Genomic DNA, 25,476 nt, shown 5'->3' on the forward strand with positions numbered 1-25,476 from the left:
TTGGGTAGGAATTCCTGTCCGTTGAAAATGTTTACGTTATGTAATTTAAAGTTGATATTTGTCAACTGATACTGTCTGAAACAGAGGCGTATCTCTGTCTGTATGTATAGTCAGGAATGACTGTTAATTTCCGTCAGTCACGAAATCTTTGCTTAGTCTGCATGAGCTGGGTTTGAATCCATTTGCAGAACGAGACGGTTCGTCGTGTCAGTTGAAGTTCATACATATTCTGAACTAGCTGCTCGTGAATAATTAAATTTTTAATGTCATTTTGTGTTAAAAAATAAGTACAGTATGTTACTTTGAAGAAGAAATCATGAATGCGACGAACTTACTACGTCCATTACCCATCTGACGTAATAATGAGAGTGGTAACATTTCAGGTATGTCATTTATTGTAATAAATGTGAGCTTACAAGCCTTAAGGACAGTCTTATCTGGGATAAGGTGTTCCCTAATATTTGTAGTATAGTGGTATATCTTTACATCTTGAGATATTGCGATACAGAGAAGTATTTTTTAGTGGTGACTTGTTGGAACCATTTTCAATAGTCAAACGACTGTACGAAGTAGCGATTAGAGGACCTGCTAGACAGCTGCGTTATGTGGGTTGCATGCGAATCAGGTGAAATGCAATTCAGGTAGTTCGGATACTTTTGAGCACGACTGTACATGTGCAAAGTTGCATTCGTATCCGACCTTGTCTTCTGGGTGCTTCCCTATTTTTCAGGCGGTGTATATCGTAAGGATAGGTTGTACGTCGGTGGTGGAGGGATATTTATTTCCGTAAAAAATTGGATAATGGCGAGTGAGGTCCCGTTTGAGGAATAATCTGGATCGAAGGCAGATCATTGTGATCGGATGCTTTTACGGATTTATAGTGCAGAATGCTACCCATAGAACATGCATAACTCCGTGAATATGTTTCTTAATGATGCTGCTGTAATAGGGGGAGACTTAAATCTGTGAGTCATGCGATCAAAACTTGTAACACAGAGAGGGACTCGTGAGACACTACTCTGAAAGTCTTGCGCGAAAATTACCTTAAGCAGTTAGTTAGATGGTAACTTCCTAGACTTAGCAACAAGCAGACCTGAACTTATCGAATAACTTAAGGTAGAGGAGGGCTCATTGATCATAGGACTGTGATAACGTCAACGACTGCAGATGTTATAAGGACTGTTAGAAAGATAGGAAAGGATGGGAATTACTCTTTGTGGTTTAAGAGCCGTGTTAGAAAGCTGCTTCGTAAGTAAAGAGAGCTTCATCTCAAACCTAAGAGGAGACAAAGAAACAACCTAAATGACAAACTAAGGCTGAACGAAGGAAAAATAAACATAATGAGAGAAACGTTCAACGACTTTGAAATATGTATGAAAACGAGGAGGTGGCAACACTGTCACATCTTGCAGCGCATCGGGGTGTACAGAGGAATGTGTAATACCGTATGCTATTCTATTAGGCGTCGCAGCTCACTGATCAGACTGGCGGGACATCAAACCGACTTCCACCATGGAGCTATGCTTCGAGTCCTTGTCAAGTTCCTTTTGTTATTCTTTAGACATCCGTTACCTAGTTTTCGTCATTTATAAGCTGGACCTCATTTTGTCCCATGACAATAGCCTATCACATGACATTGGGATCAATTAAACTGTATACATGTGCCTATTAAGCACGTGATGCAGTACCATAACTGGTCCTTTCAAGTCCATGTAGGGCTGCTTCCCGATGGAATACACAAGCGATGAAAACTTCGATATACTTTTCGTGCTGGGTGCATCCGATAATCAAGCTGCTGGTGATGGTGGTGGTTGTGCGTAAGCTGCACAGTACTCAGAAAGGTGCCACCACGATAAGAATGTTTTTCAACCGGTAATCTTCGTCCAAAAGGAAAGGAAAACAGGTCGTCCAAGGACTAGACCCACTCCGTAAACAGAGCATGTCATTCGTGAAACCGTTCACCAGTCACCTCGATGAAGTACCCGTTATATTGCAAGGTAGTACCAGATATCTTAAATACTGGTTGTCGAAGTGTTGCACGATGAAGAACTGCATCCATATCACTACACCTTAACTTAACGCACGCTACCAGAAGACCGTATCTGTTCGCATCAAGTGCAGGATAGAAACCATTTTATAAATAACGTGATGTGGACTTACGAATCTAGCTTCACTCGTGAAGGTATTTTCACTCTCTACAACAACCATTATTGGTTGGATCACAACCCACATATCACCCGTAAACATGTCTTCCAGGCACGCTTTGGCATAAACCCGTGGGTTGGGTTCATAGGAGGAATGGTTTTGGGCCCGTAACTATCCCGATCAATTTGGATGTACCCCCATATCGTACGTTTCTTTGCAAGACTTTGCCTGACACATTAGAAAACGTGCCACTCCGCGTTCGGCGACAGCTATGGTTTCAGCGCAATGGTACACCACCACACTTTGGCATGAATGTGCGTGCCTACTTAAATGAATAGTTTCCAGTGTAATAGATAGGTCGTGGAGATCCAATGTTCTGGCCTCCATGTTGCCCGTAACTCACTCCACTGGATTAAACGAACAAGTTTATAGTACTCCACCTGTGGATGCATACGAACTAATAGCTTGTGTGCATCCCACTTCAGCAATGGTGGAGGCAGGTATTGCGTAGAGCCCAGCAAAATATGATCCACAGAGTGGTGAAGTGTTCGCAAATGCAAGGTGGTCCCTTTGAACATCTTCTCTAAAGTGAACGTTGCTCGTGCATATACTTGTCCGAGCACCAAGAGAAATGCAGCTGTTCGGTTTGACAGTAATGTCCTCAGAGCTTACCTGACCGTCTGATACTCGCGCGGGGGATGGAAGAGACACGAGATTTGATTGGTCACATCACATCATCGTAGGCACGTACACGAAGGACGACATTTCGTTCAAGAGCTACACTTTTCACGGACTGCCAAGGAAAGGATGGAACACGGTTCTCTCGAATTTTACTAGGACTACAGTTATGTGTCCTCGTCAAAAGTACGTGAATGTCAGGGTCGCCGAAACGAGATCTCGTAACTGTGTCTGTGAAAGTCACAGAACGTCAGATCACTTTACAGTTCAGCGCCGGATAACAAAATGAGCAGTCATAAGTTACTTCCTCGGTCGACGACACAGAGGTGACAATCTCACGCTAATAGCACTTTAAGCTATATGTGATATGGCATTGTGATCAGCAAGGGTGTTACTGTAGCCTAATTGAAAACACCTCAGTCTTGGTTTGAAGTGATGCAACTCCTTACCTACATGATAACACCTCAGTCTTGGTTTGAAGTGATGCAACTCCTTACTTACATGATACGTGTTGGTGTTTAAATAATCACGCATACTACTAATGAGTGTGACTTTCAAGTGGGATGATTTTATTAGAGCTCATTGAAGGAAATATGTATTTGGATTAAGACCGTCATAAGGATTGTAGAGTGCACTTTGACATAGTAAAGAGAAAGAGAGGACAGAGTGGGTTTCAGTAGTGGTGTGTGTGTGTGTGTGTGTGTGTGTGTGTGTGTGTGTGTGTGTGCGTGTGTGTGTGTGTGTGTGCGCGCGCGCAAAGGATGTCAAGCTCCGTCGTGTGCCTTAAAACCGAGAAGAACCTTTCGAAAACTCAGAAGTTATGATTGTGGGATTGAATTTGAAATTTCTGATGAACAGAGAACGTCGCATTTTAAATTTAGCGAGTACTTTCCTGCAGAGGAGACTATTTTTCGGCAGGTCTAACACGTTAACGCTGCTGTAGGAGGCGACTGTGCATAAGAAGAGAGTTAAGAGCAGCTGAAAGAGACATTAAAAGTTTTAAGTGATCAGGTCTTAATCAAATAACGTCTTAGCGAGGGTTAATTGGAACGATAAAATTCCTTAAGTCTGAGTGAAGAGTTACTTGTGGTTAAGTATTTATACCGCTTGAAAGACTTGCACTAATTTACACTTTAACCCCGAGTCCATAAGAGACTATAACGCTTGTTTTTAATGCCCAGAAACATTGTCCCTTTGTAGGAAATCTGATCCGTTTGTTAATAAACGGAATCTGATCGGCTTAGTTTTAAATTTGTAACGGCAGTAACATTCACATAGCGCAACAGAAAAATTAAAGGTGTCTTTAACAAGAGTTAAACCAAAACGCTCAAAACATAATACGTCAGGCAGTTACTCACTACACACTTGTGTTTGAACTACACTTTAGGAGATGTGATTCGTGCGATGGAAACACTTTTGCACTGTGTATTCAAGAACACCTAATAAATGGAAAAGATCGGAGCTAGTGTCATTCTCCGCAAGCACTGTTGTAGAAATTCCATAGTGAGACGAACTTACTTGGATAGTTGGAAATTTCGTCGAAAACTAAAATTTTTTCCCTCATGAAGGCAGTTACTTCTCTCTCAGATTTAAATGTAGTTAAAGCGAGCGTAGTACGTTCGAGAACAGTGAAGACAGAAAACTGCTTATTAAAGAGCGCATGAATACATGGCATGAAAATGACGTAACACCAGATAACTCGTCGCTCTCCCTCTCGTGTGGAATGCTTGCCATGCTTGCCCGGAATGTTTTCCGCTGAGCCCATAGCGCAGGACATTCCTGCAATTATTTGAGATTTCCAACATAGGCAGTTACAAACATGATTAAAATTGCTTCCAAAGGCCTGGCCATCTTCAAGTGTGTAAATCAGACAGAAGAGAGTCCGTGTGCCTAATTGTTAATCAAAAATACATCGAGTCGTCATAATAAATAAAATTTAACATACCAGAGCTTGTGATGCAGAGATTGAATACCATAGCATCTCGCTAATGATCAGTACACTTACGTAATTATTGACAGTAACTCCACGGTCAGGACCAGAGTACCACGCGTTACCGACCGGCCGGCGTGTCATCCTCCGCCATATGGTGCCGTGTGGATGCGGTATGGAGGGCTGCGGGGTAAGCACATCGCTCTCCCGCTTGTTGTCGGCTTTCTTGATCTCGGAGCCGCAAATTCTCATTCAAGTAGCTTCTCAGCTTGTATCACGAGGCTGAATGGACCCGTTCCAATCCTTCTACCAAGGAAAAACCCCTGACTGTACCAGAAATCGAACCAGGGTCTTACGCGTGGCAGTCATCCTCGTTGACTACTAGTTAAGGGGACGGGCTGATTATTGACAATTGGATTTAAAAAATAATATGTTTGAGGCAGGGGAGGCTGTTACTCACTAACAACACTGCTCCAGAAATTTTCACTTTTTATCGTTTACAGAAACGAAATCAGCTGTACTTTATAGATTTAGATGTTCTGAACATGAGTATCAAGGTTAAAATTGTCTTATAGCTCAGAATTACAAGCAAATAAGGTCTTTACGGTTTACAGTCAAAGTTGTGGGACATTATAAGAGCTACATGCAAAGGCATTTTGAGGAGTGTTCCTCTGCCGTAACTGAGTGAGTTGGACATTTCCAGTGCAGAATGAGATTTTCACTCTGCAGCGGAGTGTGCGCTGATATGAAACTTCCTGGAAGATTAGAACTGTGTGCAGGACCGAGACTTGAACTCGGGACCTTTGCCTATCGCGGGCAAGTGCTCTACCAACTGAGCTACCGAAGCACGACTCACGCCCGGTACTCACAGCTTTACTTCTGCCTGTATCACGTCTCCTACCTTTCAAACTTTACAGAAGCTCTCCTGCGAACCTTGCAGGGCTAGCACTCCTGAAAGAAAGGATATTGCGGAGACATGGCTTAGCCGCAGCCTGGGGGATGTTTCCAGGATGAGATTTTCACTCTGCAGCGGAGTGTGCTTGGGTAGCTCAGTTGGTAGATCACTTCCCCGCGAAAGGCAAAGATCCCGAGTTCGAGTCTCGGTCCGGCACACAATTTTAATCTGCCAGGAAGTTTCATTTCCAGTACAGTTTGGCGGCCCTGCTTAGCATCATGACTCACATGCAATCATCCACCAGTGACAGATCCTAAATTTACACGAACATTGTCATCTGGAGAACCACACAAAGTGTGAACTCAGCGATGTGGTCATGGATTTAGATCTTCCAAAGCGTAAAGCAGTGAGATGTTGCTAATGTAGCAAAAACGAATAGAGTAACAGCAAATTTTTTTGAATGTCACAGAATTTGCACATGAACTACAAAAATGAATGTTTTAGCGGGAGTCTCCTCTTACACGTTCGTCTTACGAAGCTCAAATGCTAACCACTTGAGCACCACGAACTATGACGTCCGGCACCTACGCACAGATACAAAAGTTACATAACAGACGCGTAAACTCCTCTTATGATTTTCTCGAAATGGCCAGTGTAGTGTACCTTACTACTTGCACATTATGTTGTTTTAATGGCCTACTAAACATGTACAAAGTTTGAAGCAAATCCGTGTTCCCAAAGTCATGGCCTCCCCTTGTAAATATTGCTGCTACTTGTGTAAGCAGCACAGTCGAGTAAAGCAAAACATACGGAGCGAATCGTCTTCGCTAACAGCTTTAGTCTCTAGAACAAAAAATATCGCCGAAAAACCTCTAACGAATCAGAAAGAATGTATTCTATCAACCGCCGGCACCTGCGGCCGAGCAGTTCTAGGCGCTTCAGTCTGGAACCTCTCGACCGATACGGTAGTAGGTTTGAATCCTCCCTCGGGCATGGATGTGTGTGATGTCCTTAGGTTCAAGTAGTTCTAAGTTCTAGGGGACTGATGGCCTCAGCTCTTAAATCCCATAGTGCTCAGAGCCATTTGAATCATATTTAAATACTTTGCTAAGCAACAAAAACTGCAAACTATTATGTTAACAGAATTCTTTTTCAATTCTTGTACCTCAAATACCATTCGTAAAAATGAAAAGATGCACAATATCTTTTTCGTGTACGATTTTGTGAGGAATATATTTACTAACAATAGCTCTGTTAGAAAAATATCCCATTGTATTTGTGAGCGCTCACATAATATTTAATTCCTTACAGTGTGACCGACCTCGTCGTAGCATACCTCATGGCACGTATTGTGGTGAATGATGTCACAGAAAGTTTGCACTGCCTCTACTCATATCGAATCGAATACCAGCAGTGAGCATTATCTACACCTGGAGCTCCAACATGTGAACATCCCCCGCTCTCTCTCTTCCACGTCTGATGAACTTGTGCAGATGAGTGGCCTATTTCATCATTACATTATATTAAGCAACTGAATTGGAAGATATTCTGGCAATATGTTATAACATCCAGATTGAACCCTTAACGGCATACTAGTATAGAACAAGCAACAACTGCCAGAATGAAAAGGGCAGCAAACAGTATCGGACTGTCTGGACCAAATTCAATGAAGTAAATAAGAAAAACTATATGGGGTGAGAGATAAGTATTTAGAATGTAATAAGACTTTCTCCCCAACGAACAATGGACCTTCGCACTATAGCGTGGCTTGCATGTCCCGTTCTTACAGGTGCGCAGCAACCTTTTCGATAGTAGCAGGGTCAAGAGTGTGAATGCTGAGTGATCTGGCTTTGTAACATCATTGAACATTGCCTCGCTTGAACCCATTGTGCAAGGTACTTGTAACACGTACGGCGAGAAAACGTACGTATCTTTAGGTAGTGATGAACAACGTTCACGTAGACCGGAGACCGATGGCTGAAAAGAACAAGAAGTTGCAAATTGCTCCAAATACTAAGTTCTCGGCTAACCTACCACTTCAAATTCAAATGAATCCTAATATTTCGATGGTTGCCTCTGTCAGCATCCTCACATGCTACGTCTGACAGTCATCAATCTGGCTTGGGATTTTGTTTACTTTTAACTTGGTTAGTAAATTGAGAATTTTTTATCTAGTTTCTCCGTCGCAAAAGACTTCATAACCGTACATTAGTACTGTTACTTCCCTAATTAAATTAGTTATTGATATGTCTACAATTTTGTCTCTCACATCAAATGTTAATACTTTCATACTACATGTGCTTGTCTATTTACTGTGGGAAATTTGATGATTCGAGGTTCTCTCACGTCTCATATGCCTTTCTACGCTTTCGTGTAACCGTCTCCTGTCTTGGAATTTCAACACGCTCCTATCTCTGACAGTATTTCCACCGTGATCCTCTACGAGATACAGATTTTAACTTCCTTTTTCTCTAAATCTGTCGACCTTATCAGTTCATACGGCACTATTTGTTGATGTTGCCCCGTCGTGTAGTAAATACATAATGTATGTGGATGTGGCGCTCAGCTGCTGATTTGTTATATTCTGTATCTGTATGTTTGCAGAGAGGCAGAGTCGTCTGTAATAGAAAAGCGTTGTAAGCAGCGTTACGTTTATAGTAAAAAACTTAAACGTGAAATTTTACTTAACTAACGGAATAAAGTTGTTTTTGTAGTTTCATTTGCTCATGACAACAGCAGCGGAAATTTTATATTTTTCTTTCTCAGTTTGATTGCTGCTTATGGCGTGAAACTATGACCACCGAGACTTTTCTCGGAAGTTAATTTTTTTTTCTTCTTTGGGCGAGTGGATTTGCGATTTTCCTGCCATCCTGTCAGGAACGTCACAGTTCGTAGTAATTGATGGGAAGTCATCGAGTAAAACAAAAGTGATACCTGGCGTTTTCCAAGGAACTGTTACAGGTCCTCTGCCGCTGTTAAACCATACAAATGGTTTAGGGCACAATCTGACCAGTCCCCTTAGATTGTCTACTGATGATGCTATCATTTACAGTCTAGTAAAATGATAAGAGGGTTCGAAAAGCGCAGTTGACCCTAAATAATGAATAGCTTGAAATCATCCGCATGAGTGCCAAAAGGAATCCGTTACATTCAGGTCACACGATGAATCACACAATTTTAAAGCTGACGGTTCATCTAAATATCGAAGGATTACAATTATGAACAACTTCAGTTGGAACTACCACGTAAATAATGTTGTGCGGAAGACGAAGGAAAGACTGCTTTTTGTTGGCAGAAAACTTACAAGATGCAACAGGTCTACTAAACAGACTGTCTACGATAGGTTTGAACGTCATCTAGAATATTTTTGTGAGGTATAGGATGTTTACCAAGTAGGATTTACGGATGGCATCGAAAACGTACAAAGAAGAGCAGTTCATTTTCTGTTATCTAGAAAAATGGCAGAGAATGTCACGGATTTGATACTCGAGTTGGTGTGGCAACCATTAAAACAAAGACATTACTCGTTGAGGCGAGAAGTTTTCACTAAGATTCAATCATCAACTTTCTCCTCTGGCTGTGGAAATATTTTGGTGACGCCCACAAACATAGGAATAAATGATTATTGTAATAAAATAAGTGAAAGCAGTGCTCGCACGGAAATATTTAAGTGTTCGTTTTCCCCAGGCGCTGTTAGAGAGTATAACGATAGAGAAATAGTGTGAAACTCTCCAAGTGGCACTTCTGTGGGAACTGCAGAGTAGTTACGTAGATGCATTTCACAGCCGAACATTGTGATGCAGGCAATTTGCAATTTACAAAACTAATTTTCCTTTACTTAGAGGCAAAGTGTGAATATTTTGTCGATTATTATTGGTTATTCAAACGTGCAGTGTGGAAACAAATTGCCTACTGATTCCATGGATTTTCCTGTTTTTGATTCTATACACCCTGTCGATGTATGTCGTGTAAATGAATGTCTCTCTGAACAGGCGAGTTCTGGTGCTGGCTCATGAAATACTGGGTTAAGGATGAAGATTTACCTTCCGATTTTAAGTTTCTTGTAATGATTCGAAAAATACAGATAGGACTTCAAGTATCATAAGCTGATACATCACATAACTTGACTAGAAGAAGAGGTAGATTGACAGGCCACGAGACAATGAGGAATAGATAATCTGTTGATGTTGGGAAGCATAGGGGGCAGAAATTGTAGAGAGAGGCTGATGTGTGACTACGGTAAGAAGCTTTCAAATGGTTGTGGGTTGCAGTATTTGTGTAGAAATGAAAACGCTTGCACAGGATGAACTATTGTGGGGAGCTGCATCAGACCAGTGTTCCAGACAACAACAACAACAGCATCAGTTCACCCAGCGCAACCAGCGACTGAAACGTGTGAATACTCTTTTTCGTCGAAACAAATAAACTCAAACAATTAGACACGCTATTTTAAGAAATACTGTCCCATATTCTTACAGTTGTTTTGTTTCATGTTCCAAGGATCGGTCGTACGATTGATCGTAATGATGGAGAATTAGTCATTTTGCGTTCATATGTACAATGATGCACATGACGAGCGTTTACAGTTTTTAGTGGTGATGTAAATTAGAAACTTGTATCCGCCTCCCTCTACACATTAAACAAATAGAAATTCTTCCATGTGATAGAAGGAGTTGTCGAGGAGAAATGTTTTCAGTTTATTTTGAGATTTAACTGTATGTCAGACCTTTTATGCCACGGTGTATGCGAGAAAAAACTGTTGGTGGCAGTATTGTGCACCTCTTACTGGGTTAAAGTTAATTTTAATGTAGATTGTTATTTTTTGTTGTAATTACGCACATTGTTCCTTTAGAAATGTAGCGCATTATTCAACAACAAACGACATGGCTCAAGAGGGAATACATTAGCGTGAAGCAATTGCCTAAATGACTGATTCCTGAAACAGATGCCTGCAGTATGGTCGTGTGTGAGCGCCCCACGTTATTCGTTCGACTCATTTTGTGCAACGAAAACTTACTTTCATAAGAAGAGTACCCCAGAATATTATACTAGAGGATATTACTGAACGGAAATACTTGAAATACTTTAACTTACCGTAAATTATTTGTGAAAATCTTATTCCAGGTTACACTACCCACAGTCCAGATTTTTCTTGAGTCGGCCTTTCTCTACTACGTACAACTTCAGAGTTGCTTATTTGGTTCCTTTACCCTCCACGAAAGCAGTCTAATATTCCTATATTGCTTTTTCAACTTTCTTTACGAAATGTGGTCAATTGTAGGCTGTACTATAAACGCTCTTTATTTACATTTACAGTACAGCTTACAACGAACCATGTTTTCTGATATAAAGTATCTAGAGGCTGTGGATACACATAGACACAAATTTTCAATTTTTCTTTCTATTCTTCTTTATATTACTGTGGCAAGAAATTGTCAGACAAATCATGCGATAGTATCACATTTACCCTCAGGTGCTTTCTTAGGTAATTCCTGATGATAATTTTCGGAAAATGAGTAAATAAGTCCACCATTAAACCAATAACTGACATCTTAGAGCAATAAACGAACTAAACTTTAGATTACTCTTTAAGACACGCCTCAAGAGTGCACGAAGAATCAACAATTTATTTTGATCAGGTTGAAGGGGTCACTGATCTGGTCGACAGCGACTCCTCAATCAACATCTAGGGCTCCCCTAAATCAGTTGAAAATGCAGTAATTCAAGGAATAATGTACTTAGAGACGTACAAACTGACACAGGTGCCTAAAGTGACATGGGATTGCTTGGACAGAAACACGTCAGCGACACCGCATGAGAATCGTGAATAAAATATACTGGAGCGAGAGACGGAGTGAGATCATTACTAGTCTGGCTGATAAACATCTGCTGGAAGGCACGACTTTTCCGCAGGACGGCGCTCCACCCCGTATTGCAACACGTGTGGAAGACATGAAGCGCCTTCTGTTAGTCATTTTGTGCACCTTTATGTGGTTTCAAGAAAAAACCCTGTCATTACACGTATGTGTGTCAATTCTTACCTCTCTCCCCACATTATTCCGTGAAGTATTGAATTTTGAAACATTAACGGACTTTTGGGTGACCTTGTATGATGCTACAGAGAACGGATTGAACGTTGAGGCCATATAGACATTGAAGGAATATAGACAGTGTTCTGCTGTTGGATTATCGCCTGATCACTTGTTGCAGCCTAGTGATGGAAAATAATTAACTCATTGCGTTGTGATTTCACTTGTAGTTTGCTTTATTCTTTCATCCTTTTGAGAGAAAGGAGTCTGCGGGCGCAACTTTATGAATAAAAAAAAAATAGCTCAGCTGGTTGCAGTTTTAAGTATCAAAATGGTTCAAATGGCTCTGAGCACTATGGGACTTAACATCTTAGGTCATCAGTCTCCTAGAACGTAGAACTACTGAAACCTAACTAACCTAAGGACATCACACACACCCATGCCCGAGGCAGGATTCGAACCTGCGACCGTAGCAGTCCCGCGGTTAAGTATCGGTTGTACTGTTATTCATTCACTTCTTTCGAGTGAAATCTGTCTGCGGGGGAAACCTAATGAAAATAGTCGACATTGTCGCCTTATCTCCAGCGCATCCCCTTCTGAGCGGCGTTTGGCGTTGTTAAACCATTGTTGTTGAGTACACTATGTTGTCACTGTTACTGTCTCTGCGATATTTGCCTTTTACTGAGCGCCAGTAACCAGCTTTTGATTCAGTTTAACCTCTACGTTTACGACTAGGTGTTTACTTAATAGTGAACTTTGGATCAAATTGCCGAGACGCTCAGTGACGTGGGAATGGAATAAATCATATTGTGGTACGGTCCAGAGATCGCGGTGACACATCAAAGTCGGCAAAACCAATCAGTACCACAGACATCAGTGAAAGCTCGATGCAGTTCGCAACGACGTAACCATAGCAATGTCTTGACGCTGAGGTCAGTGCAGTGTCGAGCATGCAAGAGCTCAACCCCTGTTCGATACCTCAGCTGCAGCGGTCAGCATCATTAGTTGTTAATGAGTCAGATGAACTTTTACTATTGTAAATACCGTACATTGTACTTCAAGAGAACAGTGTGTGCTTGTATGCATCCAGTGATGCTTTCATAGTCAATGACAATCGTAAATAATCTACGCTCTCCTGTGGAAAAGAACTGTCTCAAATTAAGTAAATATTTTTATTGATTCAAGTAACAAAGTGAACTAATATTTCAATTGTTGTAGTTAAAAATGAACCATCTTCCAATCCACTCGAGGAACTCACATTTGTGACCAGACGATTGTAGTTTCGTCAGGTCGCAACACACAAATGTCGAGAAAAAAATGATCCTCCCGATACAGTCAATGCGATGTAAAGTATCTGCAGGTATGAATTACATTCTGAAAGTGTATTAATTGAAAAAAGTCGAAGAGAACTAACGAATAATGTATAAATACTCCTCACGGAAAAAACTACTTCCGAAAGGTAACAGTGTGTGCTTAAAATCAAGTGATTCAGTAACCAAACAAATAAATAATTGTTTCTTTTATACTTTCTGTTCACGTCATCCCCAGCATTTACCGAAAGAGAAATATCGGTGACAATAAAACTTCTTAATATGTTTTCAGTTAAACTGAAATAAGTGAGAAGGTGAAACTTCTACGTTTTTACTTAAACTGCTGAATGCTTAGTTAACCTTCTTAAGCTACTGAGTGAAACTTCTTAGTGAAACTGAACCTATTGTCTCTTTGCTTGATTTTTATCATTTCAACACTGCCCTACAGAATTTGCCCTGACAAACACATCTCAAATTTATCCTATTCATTTATTACCCACAATATACAAACGCAACGCAATCTGACTGCAAATAATTATCACGAAAGAATGGCCCTGAATTAGACGAAATCCTAACAATAACTCATACATTTCATAAGTCACTTACTTCACAGAAAATCTTCATGACCTGAACTACAGCAAATACAGCAACCATACAGCCAGCTAAATAAAAAGAATTCTAACTACTATAGGCTCTAACTACTAATAGGCATGTAGTTAGCAAAGGAAAGATTTGTTGCTGTGCAAACAATGTATTTTTACAGATTTTACCTTAATCATGTGACATCCAGTTCCCAAAAATTATATAGTCATCAATAATTCCATTATACAATCATTAGCGGATATATCAATCATCATTTTACAATCCATTTCCAGTCAACACCAAATCTCCATGAAGGACACACGTCCAAATCATCCACTCGCGCTAACACTGCTAACCTCCATCACTGCTAACTAATAACTTCTAACCACAGAGTCTCTTAGCGAGGGCGCAGAGCGCTGTCAGTCATGTTAATGCAGTCTACAGCGCTGCCAACATACAAACGCATAAACAGGCTACTTACAACAGGTTCAAACCAACGGGAAGAGAGGCACCTTCAATAAATTTAAGTATAATGTAATTCATTTATTGAAACATAAATTTTTATGTAGCACCAATTATTAAGCCTTTAAAACTAACCAAAAATCCATATTTAATTCAAGAAGTACGAAAAATTCATATTTATGTCAATGAACATATACATTTCGAGAAACTTTTTGTGAATATAATTGTTATTCACCTTTTCTTGAAAGAAAAGCATTATTTGTCTCTGAAAAGTTGACAACCCTAGTTAACCTTTAACCCGAAACATCTCTGAAATGTGCATAACTAGAAACATGCGGTCTCTCAGACCACCTAATATTTTATATCACATAACTGCAGATAAATTGACAGAAATCAAGTACATAGTCAGTTAATTCATGTTACAAGTAAATTTAATGCTTTTCAGCCCATATAAACAATTTGTTGTTTAAATTATATAAAATAAACACGAAATATCACAAGTACGTGCAGCCATTCAGTGTCAGATTTCATATGATTTTAATCGCTGTTATACCAGACAATATATTCCTAAATATAAATAAAATATTGTAGAAAATGTAAAAAAAAAGATAATAATCAACTGAACTGAAATATTAAATCACATATCTTTTGCGCAGTCAACACGCATCTTTCTGCTGCATTCCAAGCAAACTGGGTGACCACATTTGATGCACTTATGCGCCGTTTTCCTCTTCTTGGACGCAGGGCACTTCATACACGTCTTCCTTTTGTCCATTATAATACTTGGCATGCCTTCGCTTGATTGCTAAGTGTCTCCCACAACTTTGTGGATCATTTCCTCGATATTTCTAGGTAAATTTTGAACTGCCAGGCGTCTTTTTAGATGTGGCTCTATCAGCTCCATGGCCAGACTTTTGGTGAATTTGAGGCGAGTTAGCATGGGGTTTCCTCTGTAGCACAAATAAAGAACAAAACGGTTCACGCAACTGATGTTTACAAATGTGTAAGAGACTGGCATTGGCCAGCGCCTTGTACGTCTGTTTGACGAATAATTGGCACATTTCACGTCGAGCAAATCTACTCCATATTTCGTTGTATTGTAGTAACAAACAATTTCTGGGTTGTTTTTTATCGTATCATTTTCGATGGAATGATGCATTGAAGCCACAAGAATTACTGCCTTGTTTCTCTTAGGAACAAATGAAACCAGTGCTGTATTCTCAGTGAGTACATATAATACTGACCCAACTGGCCTACTTTTATCAGCCAAAAACTCTTGGAGAATTTCGCGTTTGTTCTTTCTGACCGTTCCTACGTATGTTAGTCCTCTCTTGCTCAGCTCACGAATGAGTTCTAGAGATGTAAACCAGTTGTCAGCAGGAATGTTTCGGTTACTTCATTCTATTGGTTTGCACAGACTTAAAACAGCCTGAGTTGGTTTGGCAAGCATTTACTCTTCTTCTGTCAGGCCGCATCGATCACTATCTTTCGTTGAATATATGTAGACATGAAGAGGTAAGCACTTCCAGAATTGTAGGAATGCAGGAATTTATGGAGATGGGACCTGGATAAACTGAAAGAACCAGAGGTTTTAGAGAGTTTAGAGATACAGCATTAGGGAAAGATTGACAAGAACAGGGGAAAGGAATACAATAGGAGAAGAATGGGTAGCTTTGGGAGATGAAATAGTGAAGGCACCAGAGGTTCAAGTAGGTAAAAAGACGAGGTGTAATAGAAATCCTTGGGTAACACAACAGATATTGAATTTCATTGATGAAAGGAGAAAGTATAAAAACGCAGTAAATGAAGCAGGCGAAAAGGAATGTAAACGTCTCAAATATGATTCAAATGGTTAAAATGGCTCTGAGCACTATGGGACTTAACAGCTGTGGTCATCAGTCCCCTAGAACTTAGAACTACTTAAACCTAACTAACCTAAGGACATCACACACATCCAAGCCCGAGGCAGGATTCGAACCTGCGACCGTAGCGGTCGCGCGGTTCCAGACTGTAGCGCCTAGAACCGCTCGGCCACTCCGGCCGGCCCCCAAATATGAGATCGACAGGAAGTGCAAAATAGCTAAACGGGAATGGCTAGAGGCAAATGTAAGGATGTAGAAGCATATATCACTAGGTGTAAGATGGACGCCAGCTATAGGAAAATTAAAGAGACTGTATAACTATCAAGAGCTCAGATGCAAAATCAGTCGTAAGTAAAGAAGGGAAAGCAGAAAGGCGGAAGGAGTATATAACGGGTCTATACAAGGGCAATGTTATGGAAATAGAAGAGGACGTAGATGAAGATGAGATGGGAGATTTGATGCTGCATGAAGAATTCGACAGAGCACTGGAAGACCTAAGTAGACACAAGGCTCCGGGAATAGACAACATTTCGTTAGAACTACTGATAACCTTGGGAGAGCCAGTCATGACAAAACTCTTCTATCTTCTAAGCAAGATGTATGAGACAAATGGGATACCCTCAGACTTCAAGAAGAATATAATGATTCCAATTCCAAAGAAATCAGGTGCTGATAGGTGTGAAAATTACCGAACTATCAGTTTAATAAGTCATGCTTGAAAAATACTGACACGAATTCTTTACAGACGAATGGAAAAACTGGTATAAGCCGATCTCGTGAGAGATCAGTTTGGATTCCGTAGAAACACAGGGACACGTGAGGCGGTACTGACCATACGACTTATCTTAGAAGAAAGATTAAGTAAAGGCAAACCTACGTTTCTAGCATTTGTAGACTTAGAGAAAGCTTTTGAGAGTGTCGACTGGAATACTCTCTTTCGAATTCTGAAGGTGGAAGGGGTAAAATACAGGGAGCGAAAGGCTATTTACAATTTTTACAGAAACCAGATGGCAATTATAAGAGTCGAGGGGTATGAAAGGGAAGTAGTGATTGGGAAGGAAGTGAGACAGGGTTGTAGCCTATCTTCGATGTTATTCAATCTGTACATTGAGCAAGTAGTAAAGGAAACAGAAGAAAAATTTGGAATAGGAATTAAAATCCAGGAAGAAGAAATAAAAACCTTGAGGTTTGCCGATGACATTGTAGTTCTGTCAGAGACAGCGAAGGACTTGGAAGAACAGTTGAACGGAATGGACAGTGTCTTGAAAGGAGGATATAAGATGAACATAAAAAAAGCGAATTAAATCAGGTGATGCTGAGGGAATCAGATTAGGAAATGAGACACGTAAAGTAGTAGATGTGTTTTGCTATTTGGACAGCAAAATAACTGCTGATAGTCGAAGTAGAGAGGATATAAAATGTAGACTGGCGATGGCTAGGGAAGCGTTTCTGAAGAAGAGAAATTTCTTATCATCGAGTATAGATTTAAGTGTTACGAAATCTTTTCTGAAAGTATTTGTATTGCGTGTGGCCATGTATGGAAGTGAAACAAGGACGATAAACAATTTAGACAAGAATAGAACAGAAGCTTTTGAAATGTGATGCTACAGAAAGATGCTGAAGATTACAAGGGTAGATCACGCAACTAACGAGGAGGTACTGAATAGAGTTGGAGAGAAGAGGAATTTGTGACACAGCTTCATTAGAAGACGGGATCGGCTGGTAGGACACGTTCTGAGGCATCAAGGGATCAGCAGTTTAGTACTGGAAGGTAAAAATCGTAGAGGTAAGGGCAAGAGATGAATACAGTAAGCAGATTCATAAGGATATACCGAGATGAAGTGGCTTGCACAGGATGCACGGAGAGCTGCATCAAACCAGTCTTTCGACCGAAGACCACGACAACAACAAGAATTCAGAAGTATTTAGTTGAGTTTACAGCCCTTAGATTTGTATGATTCGTCGTGTAACGGAAATTTAGCGGATTACTTTCTGGTACTCACGTGGATGACTTCATACTTTTCATAATTTAGAGTCAGTTGCTACTTCTTGTACCATACACTTCACCATCACTACCGCTGCCTGCAAAACCAGTCGGTTGTCGCATCACTACTGCCGTCTGCTAAACCTGTTGTCTGTCCCATCATTGCTGTTGCAGGTCTGCGGATCGTGCACGACGGGGCGTGCCAGCTGACCGACATCCATATGCCGAACAACGCGCGCACCGTCTGCTACCTGGCGGACAACCAGGCCATCTACCTGCCCATCTGCGGCACCGACGGCGTAACCTACCCGAACCCCTTTGTTCTGCAGTGCGCCAAGGAAAGGGAGCTCATTCCCTGGCGTAAGTACCTCAGTCCTCTGTCCGTACTTCCAATGTCATCCTCAAGGATGGTACTTCTTTCCCCAATCACGACCAACTGCAGGAAGTATCATACTTTACTGAGTATCACAAAAAACCTCCTTATGACTTAGTTTGTCGACTTTTCACTAGTAGGCCTATGTCGACAATCTCGTGTAAGACACTGACAGCTAGTAGAACGAGATGATTTGTTACTCAATGAAAACTGAAGCAGTAAACATCCAAGCTAGGTTATTTTCCTTATTATAGTTATTCTTTTTATATTTAAAATTATTTGAATAGCACGCTGGTATGTTGGAACGGCTTTGAGTAGCCTGCAGCCTTGTTGCTACTGCAGACTTTTCATTTATAAGTACAAAAATTTTAACAGAAGATGTTTTTACAATGTCATCTACTTAAATTTTTCTCCGTTTCTCAGGACGTAAGCTGTCTGGCTTCAGAGAGTTTTTATGTGGCCAATACCGAATGCGAAACGCAGTTAATACACAAGTACTGAATGTAAGAAAAATAATATACAATTAAAATCATTAAATAATTAAAGGATGAAAATGCGTTGTTACTGCTGCTACCAAACAATCGTTACCATATTTTTTCATATTATTATGGAGAGGTAAGGTGTGTTATTTTTTGCTGCACTTGCTCCCAGTCGGTAGACTGTATACTTCTGTACTCCTCTAGCACTCGAAAACTGTTAACCAGCAGACAGACAACTATCCGATCATCTTACTACTATTTTTCCTTTGTTAAGGCTGTAAATGATGAAAAACAGATAGGAAACATGTTTAATAATCTTTTCTTAAATACAGCAGAAAGTATAGAAACAAACAGTTCAGGAGAAAAATCATGGAATTATGTTGAAAAAGCAACTCTTATAGAATTAAATCAAATGAACGAATCACCAGCTTCTTCCTCTCAAATTAGGAACATTTTATATACCCTCAAAAATAAAAACCTCTATGGATTTGATGCTATTTCCAATGAAATATTAAATTTTGGTCACTATATAATAAACCCTGTCCCGTCTTAAATATGTGATGCATCACTAGCTCAAGATATTTTGAGAGACTGAAACGTGCCGTTGTTGAACTCCTCTTTAAGAAAAGTTGTAAGAGGGATGTCATAACCACCCACCTCTTTCTCTGGTGACATTTTTTGAGAAGGTGATGTATTCCAGATTAGTATATCACTTGACCAACGATAATATCCTCAGCAAATCACAATTTAGATTTTACAATAGTTCTTCCACTGAGAATGAAATTTACATCCTCTCCAAATTTTCCGAGTATTAAATAATAAAACAGCGCCGGTTGCTATTTTCTGTGACTCATCTAAAATATTTGATAGTTTAAATCACTATGTACTCCTAGATAAACTGAATTTTATGGGATTGATATTATAGCCAACTGTTGGATAATGTCATATCTAACGAAAAGGATGCGGAGAGTTGTACTTAGTAATTTAAACAATGTAGTCCATGGACATTATTCTGACTGGGGCGAAATCACGTATGGGATTCCACAGTGCTCAGTCTTAGATCCACTATTGTTCTGCGTATATGTAAACGATCCTCTATTTAACACATAACTAATAGAATTAGTTCTTTTTGCAGATGACACTAGTACTGCAATCGATACAAGCAATTTTTCAGAAACAGAAAAAATAGTAATCAGCTTTCTTAAAAGTATCATTGACTCGTTTTCTGCGAATGGTCTCGCCCTCAATTTTAAAGACACACAAAATATTCAGTTCTGCACATCTACGGGTACAACTCCAAATAAAAGTGTAACACATGCTGAGGAAATAATAAACAGGGTGCAAACTTCAAAATTCATAGGTGTCTATATACACACATCAAAAAAAGTTTTGCATCACCCCGGTTCCCAGATCTTCTGAAGATAAACGTTGACTGTGAATGTTGTATCACAGACACAGTCTCTTTGACTGTTCAGAGATGTCACTATCCCCGTCCAAAGATGTAAACAACCGTGCATGAGCAGCTCCTATTAGAAGGAGGGGGTCCGACAGCCGATCAGTTGCAGTCATTTCACCAGGAAGGAGGCACACGGCTCGTGTTGTCTGTAGTTCAACCATGCCTAGACGGTCAATGGTTCAAATGGCTCTGAGCACTATGGGACTTAACATCTGTGGTCATCAGTCCCCTAGAACTTAGAACTACTTAAACCTAACTAACCTAAGGACATCACACACATCCACGCCCGAGGCAGGATTCGAACCTGCGACCGTACTAGACGGTCAATACCGCGATTCAACCGCGTCCGCATTGTTACTTTGTGCCAGGAAGGGCTCTCAAAGAGGAAAGTGTCCAGGTGTCTCGGATTGAACCAAAGCGATTTTGTTCGGACATGAGATGGGATACAGACAGACTGGAACTGTCGATGACATGCCTCGCTCAGACCGCCCAGGGACTACTACTGCATTGGATGGGCGCTAGCTACGGATTATGGCTAGGAGTAACCCTGACAGCAACGCCACCATGTTAATAATGCTTTTAGTGCAGCCACAGGACATCGTGCTACAACTAAAACTGAGCGCAATAGGCTGCATGACGAGCAACGTCACTCCCGACGTCCATGGCGAAGTCCATCATTGCAACCATAACACCACGCAGTTCGGTATAGATGGGCCCAACAACATTCCGAATGGCCGCTCAGGATTGGCAACACTTTCTCTTCACCGATGAGTGTCGCATATGCCTTCAACCAGACAATGGTCGGAGATGTGTTTGGAGACAACGCAGTCAGGCTGAACGCCTTAGAGACACAGTCCAGCGAGTGCAGCAAGGCGGGAGTTCCCTGCTGTTTTAGAGTGGCATTCCGCGGGGCCGATGCTCGCTGCTGGTGGTCATGGAAGTCGTCGTAACGACTGTACGATACGTGAATGCCATCCTCCGACTGATTGTTGTTGTTGTTGTTGTTGCGGTCTTCAGTCCTGAGACTGGTTTGATGCAGCTCTCCATGCTACCCTATCCTGTGCAAGTTTCATCTCCCAGTACCTACTGCAACCTACATCCATCTTCTTAGTGTATTCATCTCTTGGTCTGCCTCTACGATTTCTACCCTCCACGCAGCCCTCCAATGCTAAATTTGTGATCTTTTGATGCCTCAGAACATGTCCTACCAACCGGTCCCTTCTTCTCGTCAAGTTGTGCCACAAATACTATTCTCCCTAATTCTATTCAGTACCTCCTCATTAGTTATGTGATCTACCCGTCTAATCTTCAGCATTCTTCTGTAACACCACATTTCGAAAGCTTCTATTCTCTTCCTGTCCAAACTATTTATTGTCCATGTTTCACTTCCATACATGGTTACACTCCATACAAATACTTTCAGAAACGACTTCCTGACACTTAAATCTATACTCGACGTTAACAAATTTCTCTTCTTCAGAAACGCTTTCCTTGCCATTGCCAGTCTACATTTTATATCTTCTCTACTTCGACCATCATCAGTTATTTTGCTCCCCAAATAGCAAAACTCCTTTACTACTTTAAGTGTCTCATTTCCTAATCTAATTCGACTACATTCCATTATCCTCGTTTTGCTTTTGTTGATGTTCATCTTATATCCTCCGACTGATAGCGCAACCATATTGGCGAGGCACTCGTCTTCATGGACAATTCGTGCCTCCATAACGCAAATCTTGTGAATGACTTCCTTCAGGATAACGACACCGTTAGTCTAGAGTGCCCAGGATGAACCCTATCGAACATGCCTGGGATAAATTGAAAAGAGCTGTTTATGGACGACGTGATCCACAAAGCACTCTGAGGGATATATGCCGTTGAGGAGTGCGACAATCTTGACCAACAGTTCGTTGATGAACTTGTGGATAGTATGCCACGACGAATACAGGCATGCATCAATGCAAGAGGACGTGCTACTGGCTATTAGAGGTACCGGTGTGCAACAATCTGGACCAGCACCTCTGAAGGTTTCGCTGTATGGTGGTGCAACAAGCAATGCATGGTTTTAATGAGCAGTAATAAATGCGGCAATGATGTTTATGTTGATCTCCATTCCAATTTTCTGTACAGGTTCCGGAACTCTCGGAACTTAGGTGATGCAAAACTTTTTTTGATATTTGTAGATGAAAATTGAAAATGGAAAAAGCTCATTTTGGAACCCCTAAAAAACTTAGTTTAGTCACAGTTGCACTTAGAATCATTTCAGATCAGTAAGGTGACGTATTTCACGAATTTTCATTCAATAATGTCATATAGAATTATGTTCTGGGGTAATACATCTTTAAGAAAGAAAGACTTCATTGCTCAAAAACGTGCCATAAGAGTAGTATGTGGTGCACACCTACAGTCATCTCGTAGACTTTTCTTTAAGGAGTGACACCGCTTTATAGTATATTAATTCTGTTATGAAGTTTGTTGAAAATAATCAACTGCAGTTCAGAAGGAACAATGAAGTAAATAATAACAATGCCAGAAGGAAATATGCCATTCATTACCCTACATTAAGGGTGCCTTTAGCATAAAAAGGAACGCTTAATACTGCACCAATAATTTTTGATGATTTAGCCAGTGACACAAAATGTCTGACAAATAGCAAAGTAAAATTGGAAAACAAACTGAAGACCTCCTATTATGTAGAAAAATTTCTATTACTTTAATGTGTAAAGGTGATGGGTAGGACTTACTGAATATATCAAAAACAATACTTTATAATTGTTCAGCATATAGCCAAACTACAAAATTAAGTTGCGATCTGTGTGTAAAATGACTCGTTGCGTATCATTAGACAGACTCAGGAAAGATCAAAAAGGGCTCCAGTCTCAAAGGGTACAGGGCAAAGGAACGACGAGAATCGACCAAGCAACAGTCGGTATTGTAGTTGTAAATTGTCGTAGCTGTGTTAGAAAAGTACCAGAGCTTCAAGCGCTGATAGAAAGCACTGAAGCTGAAGTGGTTATAGGAACAGAAAGCTGGCTAAAGCCAGAGATAAATTGTGCCGAAATTTTTACAGAGGCGCAAACCGTGTTTAGAAGGGATAGATTATATAAAGTAGGTGGTGGTGTGCTTGTGCCTGTTGGTAGTAGTTTATCTTGTAGTGAAGTTGATATAGATATAGTTCCTGGGAATTACTATGGGTAGAGGTTATACTCAACAGCCGTACCAAAATAATAATCGGCTCCTTCTAACGACTCCCCCCCCGACTCAGATGATGTAATAGCTGAACGGTTCAAAGGAAACTTGAATCTCATTACTAATAAGTACACCGCTCATACAGACAGACTTCAATCTACCCTCTATTTGTTGGCGAAAATACATGCTCAAAGCCTGTGGTAGACAGAAAACGTCTTCCGAAATTTTACTAAATGCTTCCTCTGAGAATCACTTTGAACAATTAGTTCATGAGCCCACACGAATTGTAAATGGTTGCGAAAACACACTTGACCTCTTACCCATAAATAATCCTGATATAATAGAGTGCGTCATGAAAGGTGCAGGGATTAGTGAACACAAGGTCATTGTAGCGAGGCTCAAAACCATATTAACCAAAACTACTAAAAATAAACGCAAAATATATCAATTTAAAACTGAAGATAAAAATTCGCTTGATGCCTTCCTAAGCGAGAATCTCCATTCCTTCCAAGCTAATTATGTAAGTGTAGACCAGATATGGTTCAAATTCAAAGATACAGTATCGACATCAGTAGATAGATTCATACCGCATAAGTTAATAAGAGGTGGGTCTGATGTACCATGGTACACAAAACACGTCAGACCTCTGTTGCGGGAGCAACGAAAAGAGCATGCCAAATTCAGAAGAACGCAAAATCCTCAAGACTGACTAAGTTTCACGGAAGCTCGAAATTTAGTGCGGACGTCAATGCGAGATGCTTTTAATGGTTTCCACAATGAAACATTGTCTCAAAATATGGTAGAAAACCCAAAGAGATTCTGGTCGTATGTAAAGTACACCAGTGGCAAATAACAGTTAATACCGTCACTGCGCGATAGCGATGGAAATGTTACCGATGATGGTGCCACTAAAGCGGAGTTACTAAATTCAGTTTTCCATAATTCCTTCCCGAAAGAAGACGAAGTAAATATTCCATAATTCGAAACCAGAACAGCTGTTAGCATGAGTGACATAAAAGTAGATATCTTAGGTGTTGCGTGTTCCCACGCGCCATTCGAGAGTGGAATGGTAGAGAAGTAGTATGAAAATGGTTCGATGAACCCTCTGCCAGACACTTAAGTGTAAATTGCAGAGTAACCATGTAGATGTAGATTATGATTTATCGTGCAAATTATCCATGGAACATGAAAGTAACTGACTAACTAACTAAGGTCCGCGTTTAGCACTCCAGGATAGTCTAGTTTCCGTACCTGTCGAGACCACAAATTGTTTATTAAATATGATAAAGAATTTTACGACCAATTCTTTTTCGTAGTTGCAATTTCTGTCAAACCTGATTGGGCACCTACCTCTACAGTGGAAGAATTTCTGGATCATGTGATTCTTCAAGAGAAACCTATTTTTAATTAGCTATGTATATACCCTAGTGGACTGCTGGAGCCTGGCCAAATTTCATTTGGTAATACACTCCTGGAAATTGAAATAAGAACACCGTGAATTCATTGTCCCAGTAAGGGGAAACTTTATTGACACATTCCTGGGGTCAGATACATCACATGATCACACTGACAGAACCACAGGCACATAGACACAGGCAACAGAGCATGCACAATGTCGGCACTAGTACAGTGTATATCCACCTTTCGCAGCAATGCAGGCTGCTATTCTCCCATGGAGACGATCGTAGAGATGCTGGATGTAGTCCTGTGGAACGGCTTGCCATGTCATTTCCACCTGGCGCCTCAGTTGGACCAGCGTTCGTGCTGGACGTGCAGACCGCGTGAGACGACGCTTCATCCAGTCCCAAACATGCTCAATGGGGGACAGATCCGGAGATCTTGCTGGCCAGGGTAGTTGACTTACACCTTCTAGAGCACGTTGGGTGGCACGGGATACATGCGGACGTGCATTGTCCTGTTGGAACAGCAAGTTCCCTTGCCGGTCTAGGAATGGTAGAACGATGGGTTCGATGACGGTTTGGATGTACCGTGCACTATTCAGTGTCCCCTCGACGATCACCAGTGGTGTACGGCCAGTGTAGGAGATCGCTCCCCACACCATGATGCCGGGTGTTGGCCCTGTGTGCGTCGGTCGTATGCAGTCC

The 25,476-nt window shown here is 40.8% G+C and overlaps 1 protein-coding gene across 1 annotated transcript in view; it reads left to right on the forward strand.

The window, feature by feature from the left end:
* The window catches only part of LOC124595881 (agrin-like), a 279,110-nt gene that overhangs the window by 219,175 nt on the left and 34,459 nt on the right, over window positions 1-25,476 (forward strand). The window contains exon 6 of the mRNA XM_047134792.1: window positions 18,052-18,237. Coding sequence (XP_046990748.1) covers window positions 18,052-18,237 — 186 coding nt within the window. The remainder of the gene's footprint in view (window positions 1-18,051; window positions 18,238-25,476) is intronic.

Source organism: Schistocerca americana, chromosome 1 (genome assembly GCF_021461395.2).
Source record: "Schistocerca americana isolate TAMUIC-IGC-003095 chromosome 1, iqSchAmer2.1, whole genome shotgun sequence".
NCBI classification, from domain to species: Eukaryota; Metazoa; Arthropoda; class Insecta; order Orthoptera; family Acrididae; genus Schistocerca; species Schistocerca americana.